The 16,410-nt window shown below is 59.0% G+C and overlaps 1 protein-coding gene across 1 annotated transcript in view; it reads right to left on the bottom strand.

The window, feature by feature from the left end:
• Nucleotides 1–2,016: 2,016 nt before the first annotated feature.
• The window catches only part of LOC122708572, a 48,409-nt gene continuing 34,015 nt past the window's right edge, over nucleotides 2,017–16,410 (bottom strand). The window contains 13 exon segments of the mRNA XM_043924780.1: nucleotides 2,017–2,150; nucleotides 5,503–5,649; nucleotides 6,546–6,581; nucleotides 7,519–7,833; nucleotides 7,922–7,990; nucleotides 8,184–8,498; nucleotides 10,809–11,114; nucleotides 11,360–11,411; nucleotides 11,463–11,770; nucleotides 11,938–12,065; nucleotides 12,401–12,479; nucleotides 13,136–13,602; nucleotides 14,626–14,881. Coding sequence (XP_043780715.1) covers nucleotides 2,017–2,150; nucleotides 5,503–5,649; nucleotides 6,546–6,581; nucleotides 7,519–7,833; nucleotides 7,922–7,990; nucleotides 8,184–8,498; nucleotides 10,809–11,114; nucleotides 11,360–11,411; nucleotides 11,463–11,770; nucleotides 11,938–12,065; nucleotides 12,401–12,479; nucleotides 13,136–13,602; nucleotides 14,626–14,881 — 2,612 coding nt within the window.

Raw genomic sequence — 16,410 nt, 5'->3', positions numbered from 1 at the left:
CCTCCAGGGCAACCGGGAAAACCCACCCCAGGGTGCTGCCTTGTTCAAGCAAACGGGAACTCACTGCCCCTAATGACTCTCAGTGCTAGCCGGTGACCTGTCCATCGCCTCTCTGTCTTCCACTGGAGCCCACGCCGAGAGGATCGCAGCCACATGGTACCACATGCTATATGGTGGCCCCTGGCTTCCTTCATCCGGTGAAGCCTCAGGCTCTTCTGCCTGCTGGGTATCCTGCTGGCTATACCAACTGTCTCGCTGTATCTCACTGTGTGCACTGTTCGCTAAACCCCTGGTAGGCAAGGGACAAGCTAAAGGGCTGCGAGAAAAATGCGAGGAGCCGTAGGAGCTGCAGACACGTTTTTCTCCTGGCTGGCGCAGCAGCCATTAACAGCAGACATAATATAACACAAAACCTCACACCTGCCAGGGTTTTCCAGGTGGAAATTATATACGCTTTCAAAACAAAAGTAGCCTGTGGCCGAGCAAGTACCTGGTGATGCATGTGTGCATCATGTGTGCTGTAAGCGATCTCAGCTGTTATATAACCATTATTTACAAAACGTGGGGTGAGAACAAGAGGGCGTGGGGCGAGAGAGCCTGACCACTGCCATCTTTCCCTACACACACGCGCGCACACACACACACACGCATGCACGCACACACACACATACCCAGGAGCTGGCCTCAGTGTTGAGGCCACATGGTCCCAATAAAAGCATTCCTCCTCCCTACCAGAAAAAAAGGAACTGAGATATGGAAGAGCACCAAAGCAAATGGAAACCAAAATAGCAGGTCTATTGCCTGAAAAAACATGTCATGGAGGAGGGGATCTCGCCGAGGGCCTGGAACCTAGTGGAGGCAGGGCCCCAAGTGTGCACTATACGTGTGTGTGCACGTGTGCTCACAGTGCTGTCACGGCTCTGAGCTCTGGATATGTGAAAGCTGTCCATTCCGGGCCAGGTGGGACCCCAGTCATCTCTCTACAGGCTTCATACCCTCCATCTCTGTTTTACTGTCTGTGCCCTGTTGGCACACGGACTAGAGACATATACATGCCTCAGTGCCCTCACATGTCTTTTCAGATATGTTTTATTATTTTTACATGGCATCTGTTTAGTTATTTTGGGCTGTGCTGAGCCTTGGTTGCTAGGGCGGGGCCTTTCTCTAGCTCTGGCACAAGCCTCTCCTGCTCTCCAGCAGGTCTATGGTGCACACGGGCTCCAGCAGCTGCGCTTCCCAAGCTCCAGAGCACAGGCTCCACAGTTGCGGCATCCAGGCCTGATTGCTCCCCAGCACCTGGGAGTGGGCTCCTCCCAGATCGGAGACGGAACCCACGGACTCTTTACCACTGAGCCACCGGGGAAGCCCCTCACACACGTTTTTAAGAAGACAGTCGTTAGCAAGTCTGACTGCAGGGTGAACATTTCTTTCTTCTGATGCCTCTTTCACAGATTGTCCACAAAGAATATCTCGTTTGTAAGAATAAAAACGTTGCCTGAGTAAAAACCATCACAATATTGAAAAATAATGATCCTCCAATTAAAAATAAAAGTCGCCTGAAAATGAAGAACTATCAGGGCAATGGGAACAAGCGGACCCCACTCCTCGCAAATTATGCGTGCTGGGAACACAGCTCCGCTGATGGGCTGGAAGGGAGCGGTGGCCCCCAACGGCAGCGCAGAGCGAGCGGGGGCACCCAGCATCTGGGACCCAGCCCGCCCGCTCAGAGGGGAGGCGATGGGGGTGAGATCCCCAGGCCTAGCACCCATCACTGCTGGATGGGAACCGGCAGAGGCACGGACTGGGCATTTGCACTGTTCAGGGTTTCTGTGGTTAATGAACCCATTCCCACAAGCGCAAGGCGAGACTCATTAAATCGAGGGAGTTTTATTAGTCAGGAGAGGAGGGGATTGTTAAGGAAGCTTCCAAAGACAAATCTGTCAAAACTAGGAAAAACCGAAGCTCGCCCTGGAACCGCCCCAGGGCAGAAGAGCCGGTGGAGAAGGAGCGGTGGGCTCACAGCCCTGTGCACGCCGCGCCCATGTCGTCATAGCTGGAGCCCGAGGACGCCTGCAAGGGGGGCTCCTGTCCCATCTGCAGGGGGCTACCTGCCTGCAGCGTGACGGGCGTGTCCTCTGCAGGCAGGTCACCTGAGGGCCAGAAGAGGCGTGGGTTACCAGGCTCATCAGGTCTCAGGGGCTCCCACGCTCCGTGCACGGGCAGGGCCCACCGGGGCGGCACACGGGGGTTATGCAGGACACCTGGTCCAGTTTGTCCAAAAGACTCGCTGGAGGAGTTCAGGCCATGTCCCTCGAGGGAGAGAGTAAGGGAGGGGCTGCCTGGCTTCTAATGACTGCTCGCCAGTCCTCCTGGCCCCTGACCCCAGCACATCCTTGGCGGTGGGCTCTGTGCTGGCCTTCTCTGACCCACCCCAGGAGCCTTGGTTCAGGTGCTTAACTCCCCTGGGTTGATTCCAGGTATGTTCTGCCCCCCACCCCTTAACCACCAGAGCAGAGTGTGGGATCCCAGGGATGGGTCAAGATTGGTTGACCTGTAGGCACCTTCTGTCACTCCTCCTCATGGGCCAGGAGGCTGGCTGGCTTGGCTGGGTCTCCTTAGGGCAGACGGGCCTCGGGGAACCCAGGACAGCTAAGAGAGCGTGCAGCCAGCAAATACTGCATGGGCATGGGGAGGGGTGCACACTTGTGTGTCCATGAGTCCTGGAGCCCGGCCCTGCTGCTGCCTGTCCGAACATCCCCCCACAGGCCTCCTGCCACCCTGGGAGCACAAGGCTCCTCCCTGCTTCTGGCAAACTGGTCCCCACCCGCCCCGAGGGCCCACCCTAATGTCACCTGGGGCCTGAGGCAGGACCCACCCCATCACATCTCTGTACCTTAACTCTGCTCAGCACATGTCGTTGTCTGACCCCAGAGATCTGTCTTCCTTGCAGCTTTTCAGACAACCAGGCTGCCAGCACCTGCCAGACACTCACTCACCATCCGTTCATGACAAGCTCTGCCCACCTGCTGCATCATGGACATTAGTCTCATCAGAAATGGCAGAGGGCTTTGGGGAAGCTCATGGTGGCTATGCCTCCCCATCCTGATGACAGCCTAAAGGCAGAGGTGCAAGGCCCATCATTCACCAGTCAGGGAGGTCGCAGGCCTCAGGCTTGCACCACTTGAGTCTACCCATTCCTCAAGGATCTGCTCATAGATGACCTCAGAGACTTCCTCGTGTCCTTGGGATTCTGCAAAGGAGCACACTGAGAGACCCCACCCGGGGAGGTCCTGGAAACAGAAGAGCAGCCTCTACATGGGTGGGGAGCAGCCCAAGCTGCCAGGGCTGCCGCATGATTCAGACGGGTGTTTGCAGGCAGCAGTGTCCTCGAAGCAGTCTCCAATTTCAGCCTCGGCGCTCTGGGCCGTTGCGGCCCCGGAGCTGAGAACACCTGCCCCAGGCGGGGGGCTCACCGTGTCCTCTCCGACCCCAGCACCTCTCCTGTCTGTCCCGGCCCTTCTATCCCAGGCCCCTATCTATCTATCCCAGGCCCCTTCTATCCCAGGCTCCTTCTATCCCAGGCCGGGGGCTCATTGTGTCCTCACTGGCCCCAGCACCTCTCCTGTCTGTCCCAGCCCCTTCACAGCTCCAGCTCAGCCTCCAAATGGAGGTGTGGACTCTAGTCATGTCCCAGGTCAGCAGCCCTCTGCACCTATGAGTCTGCAAAGGCAGCTGGGTGCCCACATAGGGTCGGACAACTCAGAGAGATGGGTGCAGGGTGACAGTGTGGAATCCAGGTCAGATCCATGGCAGGGGGCTTGCACAACCAACGTACAAAGACACTAGGCAGGGCTTGTCTTTGGGAGCATCAGCCTAAACCCAGACAGCAACAAATAAAACTACCTCTTGTTTCAGATATCAGAAGATTGGCAGCAGGAATTTGCCTGCCTCCATCCTTCTGTCCTTAAATGTAAAAGGATTCCCAGTGCTGATGGTTATATTTTTATTAACTTGCTGAACAACTTGTGAGGTCAGAGATTAAGTAACAATTTCCTTTCTAAGCATTTGCCTACTTCTTGATAAGTCTCTGAAAGTGTCCATGACAGCACTACCGTACAAGTTCCAAATAATCACATTCTGAGAATCTCTTCCGGAGACAGTTAATTACAAAGGATGGTGAACACTTGCACTGTCATCATATTATAGTTATCAGTAGCTACAGTTAAGGGCCCAGTAATAATACCTCACGTACTGATCACCTGCACATTTGAACACTGTCTGACTTAACTCTGCAATGGCACCGTGAGGGTGAGGGAGCCACAAGGCTCTGGCGGGGCTGGGCTGGGACTCAACCCCACACCCGTAGTGTAATGCGTCTCTGGTTGAACCCAGGGTTCTCTGATTCTGCTAATGTAAGGAACAGGGGCTGAGACATATCAGACCTGACACCACACCCACGGGCACCCCCTCTCAGAGCCTGAGAGACAGGGACACGTCCTGAGGGGCTGTGTCCAGCTGAACCCTTACAGCTGCTAACAGGAGGCTTCAAATCACCTCTACCCCCCTGGCCTCCTAACACAACAGTCAGGCAATGGTCTGCCTCTTTTTTGTAGTCCCGTCTCTATAACGAATACTGTTCCTTAAACTACACTTAAATGCAAATTCATGAAATGAACAAAGATAAGCATAACAGTTGATAACACAAAGGAGAATTCCTATCACAAGGATGTAAATATTTGAAGTATAACAAAACTGCCTGAATCATCCTCCAATGCTGCCACTGAAAATCTCAAAAGTGAACAATTTTAGATGAGTGAAATCATCAGTGAATAGAGTGTAAATGCAACATGAGGAGACTTGCCACTGACAGGTTAACGAAAGTCATACTTACTGAGTGAGCTGAGTCACCACTCAGGTTCCAGGTTAGCAAAACCTTCCCCACGTTACAATTTTGCTAAAATTTATTTTTTCTATGTAGTGTTCTTTTCTATAGATGACTCATTATGTGTATAATTACTAAGGAGTTAATATCTTTATATTTTAAGACTTTTTACACAAATAAATTCATAAATAAGGAAACTTCCTTTGTCAGATCCTACAGGCTGGTGGTGGTTTGGAAGAATGCTCCTCATCCTATCAAACCTGCCTCTGATCCTGGAGTTCCTGATCCAGGCAGCTTTGCCCCCAGCAGACAGCTCGTCGTGTCTGGAGACACTTCCGGTTGTCACAGCATGGGGGAAGGTGCTGCTTGGCACCCCAAGGCACCCAGGATGCCTATGGCAGAGTTACTGGCTCCAGACCTCTAGTGAAGCCCTGGTCAGCGGGCACAAGAACCTCTGGGATTACTGAAGCAGCTCCACACCCTCCCCCTACCCCCCCCCCACGCTGTGTGGGGCACATGTGCATCCATCTCCTGCTTTCTCCACTGGGTCTCCTTTCTCACTGGCCTGGGTCCCCAGTGCACTCCTAAGGGCCAGGACACTTGAATTCCAGGACACTTACCCCTGCCCCGCAGCTTCCCAAGCAACATCCTAGCCGCCAGCCCACTGAAGACAAGGCCGAGCAGTGCCCCCAGGATGATGATGGCCATGGTGGTAGGCAGGGTCCCCTGTGAGCCTGGCAGGGGTGCCTGGCTGGACTCCACAGGTCCTGCAGGGAGATGCCCAGAGGGGAGAAGCGTGCTCAGTGTGGTGTTCAACTGAAGGCCCCCTTGTGTTCGTGCTGTGGGTGAAGCCCTGGGTGTGAGAGGCACGGAGCTGTGAGGGCCCTGTGTGGGGGAGCTCAGGGGACTCAGCCAGGCATCAGTGATGCCCGTGGGAGAGCAGCTCAGAGGTGTGTGTGCGTGTGTGTATATTGTGGGGGTGTGTGTGCGTGCATGTATACGTTTGAAGGGGTGTGTGTATGTGCATGTTGTGGGCGTGTGTGTGCAGGTGTGTATATGTTGTGGGGGTGTGTGTGTGTCCATATGTTATGGGGGTGTGCATGTATGTATATGTTGTGGGAGTGTGTGTGCACATGTGTATATGTTGTGGGGGGGTGTGCACGTGTGTATGTTGTGGGGTGGTGGGCATGTTTGCATATGTTGTGGAGGTGTGTGTGCGCAAATGTATATGTTGTGGGGGTGGGTGGGCATGTGTGTATGCTGTGAGGGTGTGTGTGTGTATGTGTATATTGTGGGTGGGTGTGTGCATGTGTGTATATGTTGTGGGGGTATGTGCACATGTGTATATGTTGGGGGGTGTGCATGTGTGTATGTTGTGAGGGTGTATGTGCCTGTGTGTATATTGGGGGAGTGCATGTGTGTATATGCTGTGGGGGGTTGTGTGCATGTATGTTGTAGGGGTGGGTGTGCACGTATGTGACTGGCATGAAAAGTCTACAGATAACTCTGGAGCAAAGGTGAGGTGCAGCTGGCTCTGCTGGGGTTGGAGAAAGGGTTGTGCCAAGATGGAGCAGAGGCTGGGTCAGTGCCAGGAAGAGTCCAGAAAGGCAGGCTGACCCCTGGACATCAGCCCAGCTCCAGAGGAAGAGCCACAGAGCATGACCCCACATGGGCCCTGAGGACACGCTTCAGGGGAGGCCTGAAGGTGGGAAGCCCAGCTAAGAGACTGCGGAATGTGTCCAGCCAGGGCCGGCTCTGGCCTGACCCTCCTTGAGATCAGGCTTTCCTAAGCTGCTCCTCCCATGTCTGCTTTTCCTATAAGAAAGAGGGAGTCACACAGGCCTCCAGCTGAGGGCAGATGGCACAGCCCACCTGTCCTTCGGCCTCTGAGCTCCTGGTGTTGCCCCAGCAAAACCACTCTGAGGATGGGCTGAGGGGACATCTCCAAGGTGGGCTGTAGCCACATTCCAGCAGAGACAGGAGGGACATGAGGACAGCAGGGCTGCAGCCCCTGCCTGGGCCAGTCCTGAGCTGCCCAGCTTCACCAGGGGCCCACTGGCCAGCGCTCAGGTTTGCAAAGTCCTCAACCCTGGACCCAGTGGAGCTCCCCACCGACTGGAGCCCGAGTGTTCCTGCACGGCCACCTTTATCCCCAGAGCATGTCAGGGATGCCCCCACGGGACATGGACCAACTAGGCCACATTGGCAGCTCAAGAATCCAGCACACACATGCATAAACACACACACACACAATTTACACGTGGACACGGGCACACAGCGCTCACACATTCACATATTCACCCATCACACTCACACAATCACAAGTATATCGAACAGACCCCATGTGCCACACCGCCTGGTCCAGGCATGGCTGCAGGAAAAGGGCCTGGTGAGTTCCCAAGCCCTGCACTGTGGGACTCTCCTGCTCCAGAGACCCCAGTACTCCTCACGGACACTTGGAAGCTTCCTGGGATTAGGGGCGCAGAACAGCGGGAATATCCCCAGCCCTGTAACAGTCCCGTCTGGGTAGGACACTCCCACCCACCCGGTCCCCCTTTCGTCAACTGGTTCCCATCCCTCCCACCACTCTGCTTACCCCATTGAGGGGGCAGACGGAGCCCCCCCGGACCACTCACCCGCGCAGCGCACGCCCGCGTCCTCCTTGTGCCCGCAGTCTCCGCGGCCCCACGGCTCCGCCGGGCAGCCCCACAGGGAGGCCTCGCTGCCCCGGCACCCCACCTCATCCAGCCACACGGGCCCCGAGCCTGGTCCGAAGGCGGCCCCCGCCAGGGCGCCCACAGCCCGGCCGCACCCCAGCTGCCGGCACACGACCTCGGCGTCCGCCAGGTCCCAGGAGTCATCACACACGGTGCCCCAGGAGCCCGCGTGCCAGAGCTCCACGCGGCCCGAGCAGCGGTCCTCACCCCCGCGCACGCGCAGCTCGCCCTCCTCTGCAAGAGGGGTCTGTGGTCACCGCGGGGCAGGACCCGGATGGGGAGGGGATTGGTGGGGGGCGGGGGAGGGGCGGTGGGGGGGTACCTGGGCAGCTGCCCATCAAGGAGCAATTGAGGGCCTCCCCGGAATCCTGCGTCGTTGTCCCTGATGATCCTGTTGGATTCAAATAGCGGTTCACCCAGCATAAATGCTCAGAGACGCTTCAGAACGGAACCTGTGGAGCCCAGAGACCCCACCACCCCCAGCCATCGGTGAACGGCAGCCCCTGTGGATGACCTGTCAGGACACTGAAGCTGCCTCGAGGGCCCCCAGAGTCTGCCCACTGGCAGCAGGTGGCAGGGCCTACCTGCACAGGTGATCCAGACTTCCTCTCCACGGGTGCAAGAGCGCGGGTGCCAGGGGGCTGAGGGGCACTGCCACAGCGTGGAGTTCCGCAGCCGGCGGCACTGGATGTTGTCCACCCAGGAGGTGCCCAGGCTGCTGTGCCCCGGCCTGTTCTCCAGCCAGCCCTGCTCCCCGCAGCCCAGCTGCTGGCAGATGATGGACAAGGAGGCGTCCTTCAGGGCGTTACTGCACACGGCCCCCCACGTTCCGTTGTGGAACACGTCCAACCACCCGGCACAGGGCCCGGCGCCACCGCGCAGCCTCAGGGCCACTGCCTCTGGAAGACAAGCCCCTCGGGTCAGGGGCTCTGGAGGAGGAGGCCGAAACCAGGGGCCCCCAGCACCGAGACCCGAGCCAAGCGAGGGCATCCGGCATCCAGCTCACACCACCCACATCCCCGTCCATCCCCACCCGAGAGGGGAGCAGCGGCCCACAGGGAGCCAATTTAAGCCCCAGCTCCAATGCTGCGATCCCTAGTAACTCAACTGACTGTAGAAATCTGTCCCTGGAAGTCACTCAGATACAGAATAACCCTTTTAAACAACATGATCAATTTGGCAGTGACTGTAAAAATTCAACAACAAAAAAGGAATTAGCCCGATCTCCGAGTCTGTCATTGGTCCTGGCTGGTCAGCACCCAAGTCGTGTCTTGTTACCCTGGAGTGGTGAAGGTCCAGGAACAAGGAGTATGTTAAGCCGACTATGACATGACCACACAGTGGAGTAGGACACAACCCTCTAAAAATAAGTCAAAAGGGCCCATAATCAGAAAACATCAAAATACATACATGGGGATAAATTGAAGAATTGAGACATGAATTGCATCTGACATGATCTTAACTAAGTAAAATAGGCTTAGAAAATAAATGGCAGGAATTGCATCTGTGATAGAGTAAAAGCGGCCACTCAGACCCCCGCCTGTCCCTGCCCCCTCAGCGAGTCTACTCCCAGCCCTGGATCTGGGCTGACCTCTGACCTTCCACCAACCAAATGCACGGGGCAAGAGTGACCGGTGCCCGCTCCGCGCCTGGGCCTCATAGCACCTGCCTGCCTCTGATCTCCCCTCGGAACACCGCTGCTGCCAGGCTAATCGGGACAGCAGAGTCCCCACCCCTGCCAACAGCCAGGTCCCCTACAGAGGCCTGTCCGCCAGCGAGCACCAGCAACTGCCTGAGGAGCCCAGAGCACGGAGGAAGGAGGAGCTTCAAGCTGAAAACAGTGGGAGTGAAACCTACATCCAAGGACAGACCAGAGTGCCAGCAGAGCGAAGTGTGAAGTGGACAGCACCTAGAGACCCTCTCCCAGGAAGCAGGAGGAAGGGGCAGAGACCCCACCCCCACCAGATGAGTGACAAGGTTGGGGGAGCCAGAACAATGCGCCTGCTACTTGAAAAGAAATGCAATGACTTAAGTAGAAGCAGTCATCTAAGACATCCAAGAAAGTTACAGAAAACGTTCCTAAAGCAAGAATAGGAACCAAAATCCATCAGAAGAGGCCAAGAGCCCACGCGGGGATGCCCACCCCCTCTCAAAGGGTTTCCCAGAGACCCTGGAGGAGGAAGGAAGCACAGATGCCTCCAGCGTGTGACAAAACCCCATCACTGAGAATAATCGCACCCACACAAGATGCACACAAAAAGCCTCAGAGATGTATGAGCTAAAAGCAAGCAATCTTCCTACCATGCCTCAACAATACTCTGGAAAGAACCGGTCCAGCACACTGAAATGTGGATCAAAATCAAGAATCCAAGACAGGGAAGCCCCAAGTCCAAACGTGAGATGGGCTTCCAGCAGCTGCGGAGAAAGGCCCCCAGTGCTGCTCGAAGAGCAGGAGCTAGAAGAGCTGACTCTGGCACCGCCGGGCACCTCCCACTTCCCCCACCCCACCCCACCCCACCCCCTGCCCACAGGAGCAAAGAAAGGGGCGTCAGTCGCTCAGCATCACTGCAGCAGGAGGGCACTGAGGAGTCAAGTGCAGAGTTCTTCAAACCGGCGGGGGAACAGCCCTGGACGTTTCAGTGCAATCCCAGAAAAGCACTGGCCATTACCTTACGCACGAACACCGCGAGACCCCTGGAGACCCAGCGGCTCTGGGAGGGCACTTGGGTCTCAGCACCCACCTGAGCAGAGGACACCGGCATCCTCCTTGTGACCGCAGTCGTGTTGGCCCGACTGGCCCCGACGGGCACCGCCACGGCGCGGCCTCGTGGCCCTCACAGGCCAGCTCGTCCATGCAGATGCGCCCGGCCCCGGCCCCGAAGTACGCGGCCCCCAGGGCGCTGAGCGCGTGCCCGCAGCCCAGCTGCCTGCAGACGACGGCTGCGCCGCGCAGGTCCCAGGCCTCGTCCAGGACGCGGCCCCACACCCCGTCCAGGGACACCTCCACGCGGCCATCGCAGCGGCTCTGTCCGTCCCTCAGCCGCAGGGCGTCGGGGAGACCTGGGAGCGGGGGCCGGGGGGAGGAGGACACTGCAGGGCGGCGGGGGCCGGCGGGTGGCACCCGGCCTGTCCCGGGCCGAGGACGCCGCCTCCCAGCGCAGCCCTGTCCGCTCCCGGCCTCCCCTCCGGCCGCGCTCGCGCTGACCCACCTGAGCAGACGGCGGCGGCTGCATGGCCGGGGCCACACGCGGGCGCCCCCAGGGTGCTCACGGGGCAGTCCCACAGGTGGGACTCTGTCCCCACGCAGTGCACCTTGTCTGGCCAGAGGGCGGAGGCCCCGCCCCCAAAGTGGCCCCCTGGGGGCGTGGCCACCGCATTCCCACAGTCGAGCTGGTGGCAGAGGACAGTGGCGTCTGCCAAGTCCCAGTGGGCGGCACAGAGGGGCGCCCAGGCCCCCTGGACCTGGAGCTCCACGCGCCCCTCGCAGGCGCTGCTGCCGTTGACTAGCCGGAACTCTGCAGGGGGAGGGGGTGTCGGCGTCGCTCCCCCGACGGGCCCCGCTCCCGGCTCTTTCTTCCTTTCACACCCAGGGTGGGGCTCCCGGGTCCCCTTCTCTGCCAGCTCCCCACCCGCCTCAGCGGCAATGCCCAGCGGATACATGTGTACAGGGCTCTGTGCCGGCCTTGGGGTCACATCCCTCTGTCCCCAAAGCCTGCCCGCAACCCGCAGAAGCAGCACTTCCTCAAGGGGATGGGCTCACCTCCTGGAAGGAGGCCCCTTGGAGCTGGGCCAGCTGCACCCTGAGAGGGAGGCTGGCAGGGAGCGGGCAGGGCCCAGCCTGGGAGCCCCCCTCGTGGCCTCACCTGAGCACCTGAGCCCGCATCCTGGCCATGCCCACACTGGTGCCCCGGGCCCCGAGGGCAGTGGAACAGCAGGGACTCATTGCCCACACAGCGGAAGGCCTCGGTCCACACGAGCCCCGAGCCCTGGCTGAAGTGGGCGCCCTTGGGTGTGGACACGGCCGTGCCGCACTGCAGCTCCCGGCACACCACGTGGGCAGTGGCCAGGTCCAGGTCAGCGTCACAGACGGTGCCCCAGGTCAGGCCCCGCTTCACCTCCAGGCGCCCAGCACAGGAGTGCTCACCACCCACCAGCCTGGCCTCCATGTGTCCTGTGGGCACAGAGAGTTCACACCATCCTTCCCTCTTCAGTGGTTTCATGGGTACTCTCCCTTGCACCCAGGGACCCCCCCCCCCCGGGGGGCTCCCCACACCCACAGTGGTCTCTTCTTACATCCAGTCCCTCTTACGACTTCCTGGGGCCATTGGAGTCCCTCACTTGCCACACGTTGGTCCGCAGTGGTCACAAAGCAGTTGTGGCCATCCCTCCTGGACGGCCATCTTCGTGTTTCTGCCCCCACCGCCAGGCTGCCTCTAAGCACTGCATGGTGGCAGGTGCCTGTGACCCTGAGGCGGCAGGTGGAGACAGGGAAAGCCAGCAGGCCTCCCGAGGAGCATGGGACCTGGGCTGCCAGCTTCTCATCCCGTCCAGACCAGGGAGCCCTGCACTATTTTGTTGGCTCAGGCAGTTGACTGAACTCGGAAACTGTCTTGTGTGTTTCCAATAAGCCCCAATTACAGCTGAAGTTAGCCCAGAGATTCTCAAAGCTGGCTGCACCCTACTCATGCGGGGGTGTGTTGAAAAATCCCCTAAAGGTTCTGATGGATTCTTCCCATGAGGGGCCCGGTGGACCCCTGGAGACAGTGATCCCTGAGCACCACGACGCTGGTCACTGTTGCACCTTCTGGAGAGAAGTGCAGAGAAAGGCACCAGCCGGCTGCCCTGCACCCACTCCTCCTGCTGCTTCTGTGACTGAGGTTCTGGGTGCCAAGAGCCACGAGCACAGACCCAGCATGCCCTGGCACTCACGGTGCCCAGTGGCTGAGCCCGGCATGCTCTCCCATCCCTCCCGCCCCTTTCTTTATTGAGGTCACTGGGGCTGAGCTGCTGTCACTGACAAGCAGGACCTGGGCCATCACTTCAGGTCAACGTTGGGCGGAGGACAGCCTCCTCCCACCCCACCTCACCTCCCAAAGCAGCACCCTAAACCATCCAGCTCTTCCTTTAGACACAAAACTAGCACTTTCAAAATTCCATCCTGCACTGATTTCTTGATGGCAAGGCCCTCAAGCGTGTGTGTGCAGCAGGAGAGTGACCACTTACGTGGCTCAGGAGCCTCTCGGAGGAAAGTACTACCTCTGTTAGAGAACCCTGGAAAGGCCTAATCTGAGGGGGAGGACCGTAACATTTCTGGGGAGAGTCCTTTTCCTACCCCAACCTCCAGGAAGCACTCCTAAAATCATGAAACGTTGGGCACCAGTTCTTCATCGAGAGGTCACCCAACTGACCCCACAAAGGGACACGGAGACCAAGAACCTCAAGTTATGGGCAGCCCTAGGTCAACTGGGGTTAGGCCACGGACACACGATCTAAAGGGTCACAGGGGCTCTAAAAGATCAGGAAGCAGCTTTCTTACCTGAGCAGATCACCTCACCATGTGAGACACAAGGCTTGAAGTTTGCCCAGTTGATCTTGCAGTTCAGGACGGCTGGCTCAGAGCCCTCACAGACAACAAACTGCTGCCCCTTTCTGGGACCTTCTGTCTCTGGTGGGGGGCTGGGAGCCTGGAGCATTGAGCCGCACCCCAGTTCCTTGCAGAAGACAGTGCCGGCCTCGACTGACTGCGGGTCACAGGAAGTTAGTGTCTGGTTGAAGTGCTCCAGCCCCAGGACGCCAGCGCAGGGGCTCCTTCCACCCACCAGCTTTACCACCACCTCCAGACCCCCTGCAAAGGAGCGCGTCTCAGAGAAGGCAGCCATGTCACTGGCCTTGCAGGTACACCTCTCAGGCTGCAGGGTTCCTGCCTGCTCCTTGGGGAGTGGGTCCTCCCCGTTCCTCACGGCCGAGCTCCCAGCTCCCAGGTCCCCCTGCCTGGCTCCTCCACTGTGTCCAGAACAGTCCCCAGGAGTCCTGGCTTCACCTCCGAGATCCTGCACCAGCCTTTCAGCACCCACCCCTGCCCTGCACCTGAACATTCTACCAGAGGAGAGGATGCTCACCTCCCCCACCCAATAAACTCCACTTGCCACTCCCGACCCCCACCTCGTCCAGGAACCCAGTCCCACCTCAGCCTTGGGCACAGAGAACCCCCACCACCCATTCTGTGACCCCACCCCCTCACTTCCATGCCCCCCAGCCCCCTCATCCAGCTCCCACCCCCACTTCCTATTGATTATTACTCTTCTCTGAAAGTCTGCACTCCCACCCCTATCCCTGACCCCACAGCCCTGATTGACCCTCCTTGGAAGTGATGCCAGGTCTGCGTGCAATTCCCTGCAACCCACCCACCTGCCCATGCAGGTCTTCCTCCACACACACATTCCGAACCTACAGCTTGATGGGTGTAGGCAAATGCATCTGCGTGTAACCACCACTCAACCAAGACCCAGCCTTCCCACTCCCCGAGGGGTCAGGAGCCTGACAAAAATAGCCCTCCCACTGAGAGCATCAGGCTCGGTTCCCTGCTGAAACTTTGGGTGCCTCTGAGAGCTCCTCCACCAGCCAGGCCGGACTAGCATCTCCCTGACTCCCTGACCTGTGCAGCGGGAATCTCACTGCCACTCTTGAGTCATCGGCCTGCGGGCCACACAGATGTGATTTGCCCAGATGGATGCTGCTCAGAGGACTGGGGGGCTTCTGAGCCCGGTCCCCAGGCCACAGGCCCTTCCTGTGCTTCTGTGAAAACTGCATACCCATGGCTAGTGGTCCCTGGGGCTGTGGCACTGGGGCCTCTTCCCCGCCTGCTAGGAGCAGGACTTCGGGGTCACCTGGCATTCCCAGGTCCAGCACAGGCCCTAGTGCGGGTGTCAGAGGGAATGGAGGGAGGGGCAGCCCTTACCCACGCACATCATGGCTGGCACCCAGTCATGCGGACAGGGTTGAGGGCCCCAGGTGCCCAGAGCTCACTCCTGGATGGAGGACTCGTTGCCCTGGCAGGTCAGGCCATGCAGCCAGGGCTGAGCCATGATCTCAGGACCCGGGACCTCCCTGGGGGCACCCAAGGGGGCCCCACAGCCCAGCTCCCTGCAGACCACTGCGGCCTCCGGGGAGCCCCAGGTGTCTGTGCGCGCGGTGCCCAGCTGGCCTCGGTGTCGGAGCAGCAGGATCCCGTTGCAGAGGGTGATGTGAAGGAAGATGGTCAGCTGCTCCTCGGGGGCCACTCCTGTGGGAGATGCAGGCTCCGGTTAAAGAGCACCGTGCGACTCTGCCCCCAGACCAGAGGGGTCTTTCCAGGAGCCCAGGAACAGGCCCTTCAGAGGCCCGAGGTCCTTCCATGGGACAAGTTCAAACCTGTTCTGAGTGAGGTCCTAACACCCCCAGCAGCCCTGACCATTTCGGGGCCTCTGGGCTGGCCATGCTGGGGTCCTCCTGCCCCAGCTCAGAGGAGGCCCCACCCCGATGGCTGCATCTTCATCATGAAGGTGCTGCAGAAGGAGCCCCAGGGCATCTGCCCCAACTCGGGCTGGATCCCTGGGCCTTGGGCCTCTGAAGTAGCATCCAGGCCCTTGTCTCCAAACCTCAAGGCTGCCACCTCCACCCCCAGAGGACAAGGGGGCTCTGAGAGCCCACCATGGAGGCAGACAAGGACCAGGCCACCATGACCACCCTCCCAGGGCTTTCCCAGCAGGAGAGGGAAGGGATTCATGGTTCCTGAATCCTCCTGGAAGAAGGCAGGACATGGCTGGAGGGGGCTGGGAAAGCGTGGGGACCTCAGGAGGGCAGGCTGGGGTGGCTTGTGGGGATGGTGCTCAGGCCCAGGCAAGGGTTAGGGAGAGGGAGCAGGTAGGTGAGCATCCAGGGGCCTCAGGTGTGGAAGGGACCAGCAGCAAGGGGCCAGAATGGACACAGCGCTGTCTACACTGCCCCCAAGGTGGAGGGCCCGTCCTCCCTGCCTGCCCATCCAGGTCACCGGGTGTGTGACCCAGCCTGGATGAGCATCTCCAAACACGGGGGCCACACCCAGCCCCTCTGGGCCCTGAGAGCAAAAATCTGCTCATGCTCCTTCACCCAGCTCTCCAGAGATGGCAGTTGCACACTCGCACACTCACATACATGTGTGCACAATCACTTGCACACTTGAGAGTGTTCAGAACCCCCTCTGTCCCTGTCTGACTCCGAAGGATAAAATCCCTCCCGAGGGGTTCGCTGCCTAACCGGGGCAGCCGTGCGGCCAGAACCCATCTGCAGCAAGGCCAGAGTGAGGGCCAGCCCCACCCTGGCTCCGGTGAGAGGAAGGCCCAGCAGTGGCGACAGCTGGTGTGTCTCCTAACAAGGCTGCAGCCAGAAGATCGGGCTGGAGCACACAGCGTGTGCAGGACACCTCTGTGGGCAGGAGCAGCACCCCGCAGCCCCAGCCCAGAGAAAGGCAGGGAGTCAGCCAGGTCAGGACGTGGGGTCAGGGCAAAGCCGGCTGGGGCCACTGCTTGGCGCCGTGGAGGCCTTAGGGGATTTCCTTGAGATGAGAGGAGACTGGCTGTCAGTCTGAGACTCGGAGAAGGAAGACTGAAGGACTCCTGGGAGACCAGAGAGGCCAAGAGAGAAAGATTAGGAATGGAGGGAAGTAAAGCTAAACTCGACGCCCTCCCCACCTCGCAGACCCTCCATGGCTCCGGGCCCCCGCACAGAGGGAGGAGGGGTGCTACCGAGCTCCTTGGACCAGATGTTGGAGGCCTCGCGGGGGTGGCAGGGTGT

This window comes from Cervus elaphus, chromosome 15 (assembly GCF_910594005.1).
Source record: "Cervus elaphus chromosome 15, mCerEla1.1, whole genome shotgun sequence".
Lineage (NCBI taxonomy): Eukaryota > Metazoa > Chordata > Mammalia > Artiodactyla > Cervidae > Cervus > Cervus elaphus.
Note: the sequence above shows the minus strand (reverse complement) of the source record. Positions and strands in the feature narration are given on the sequence as shown.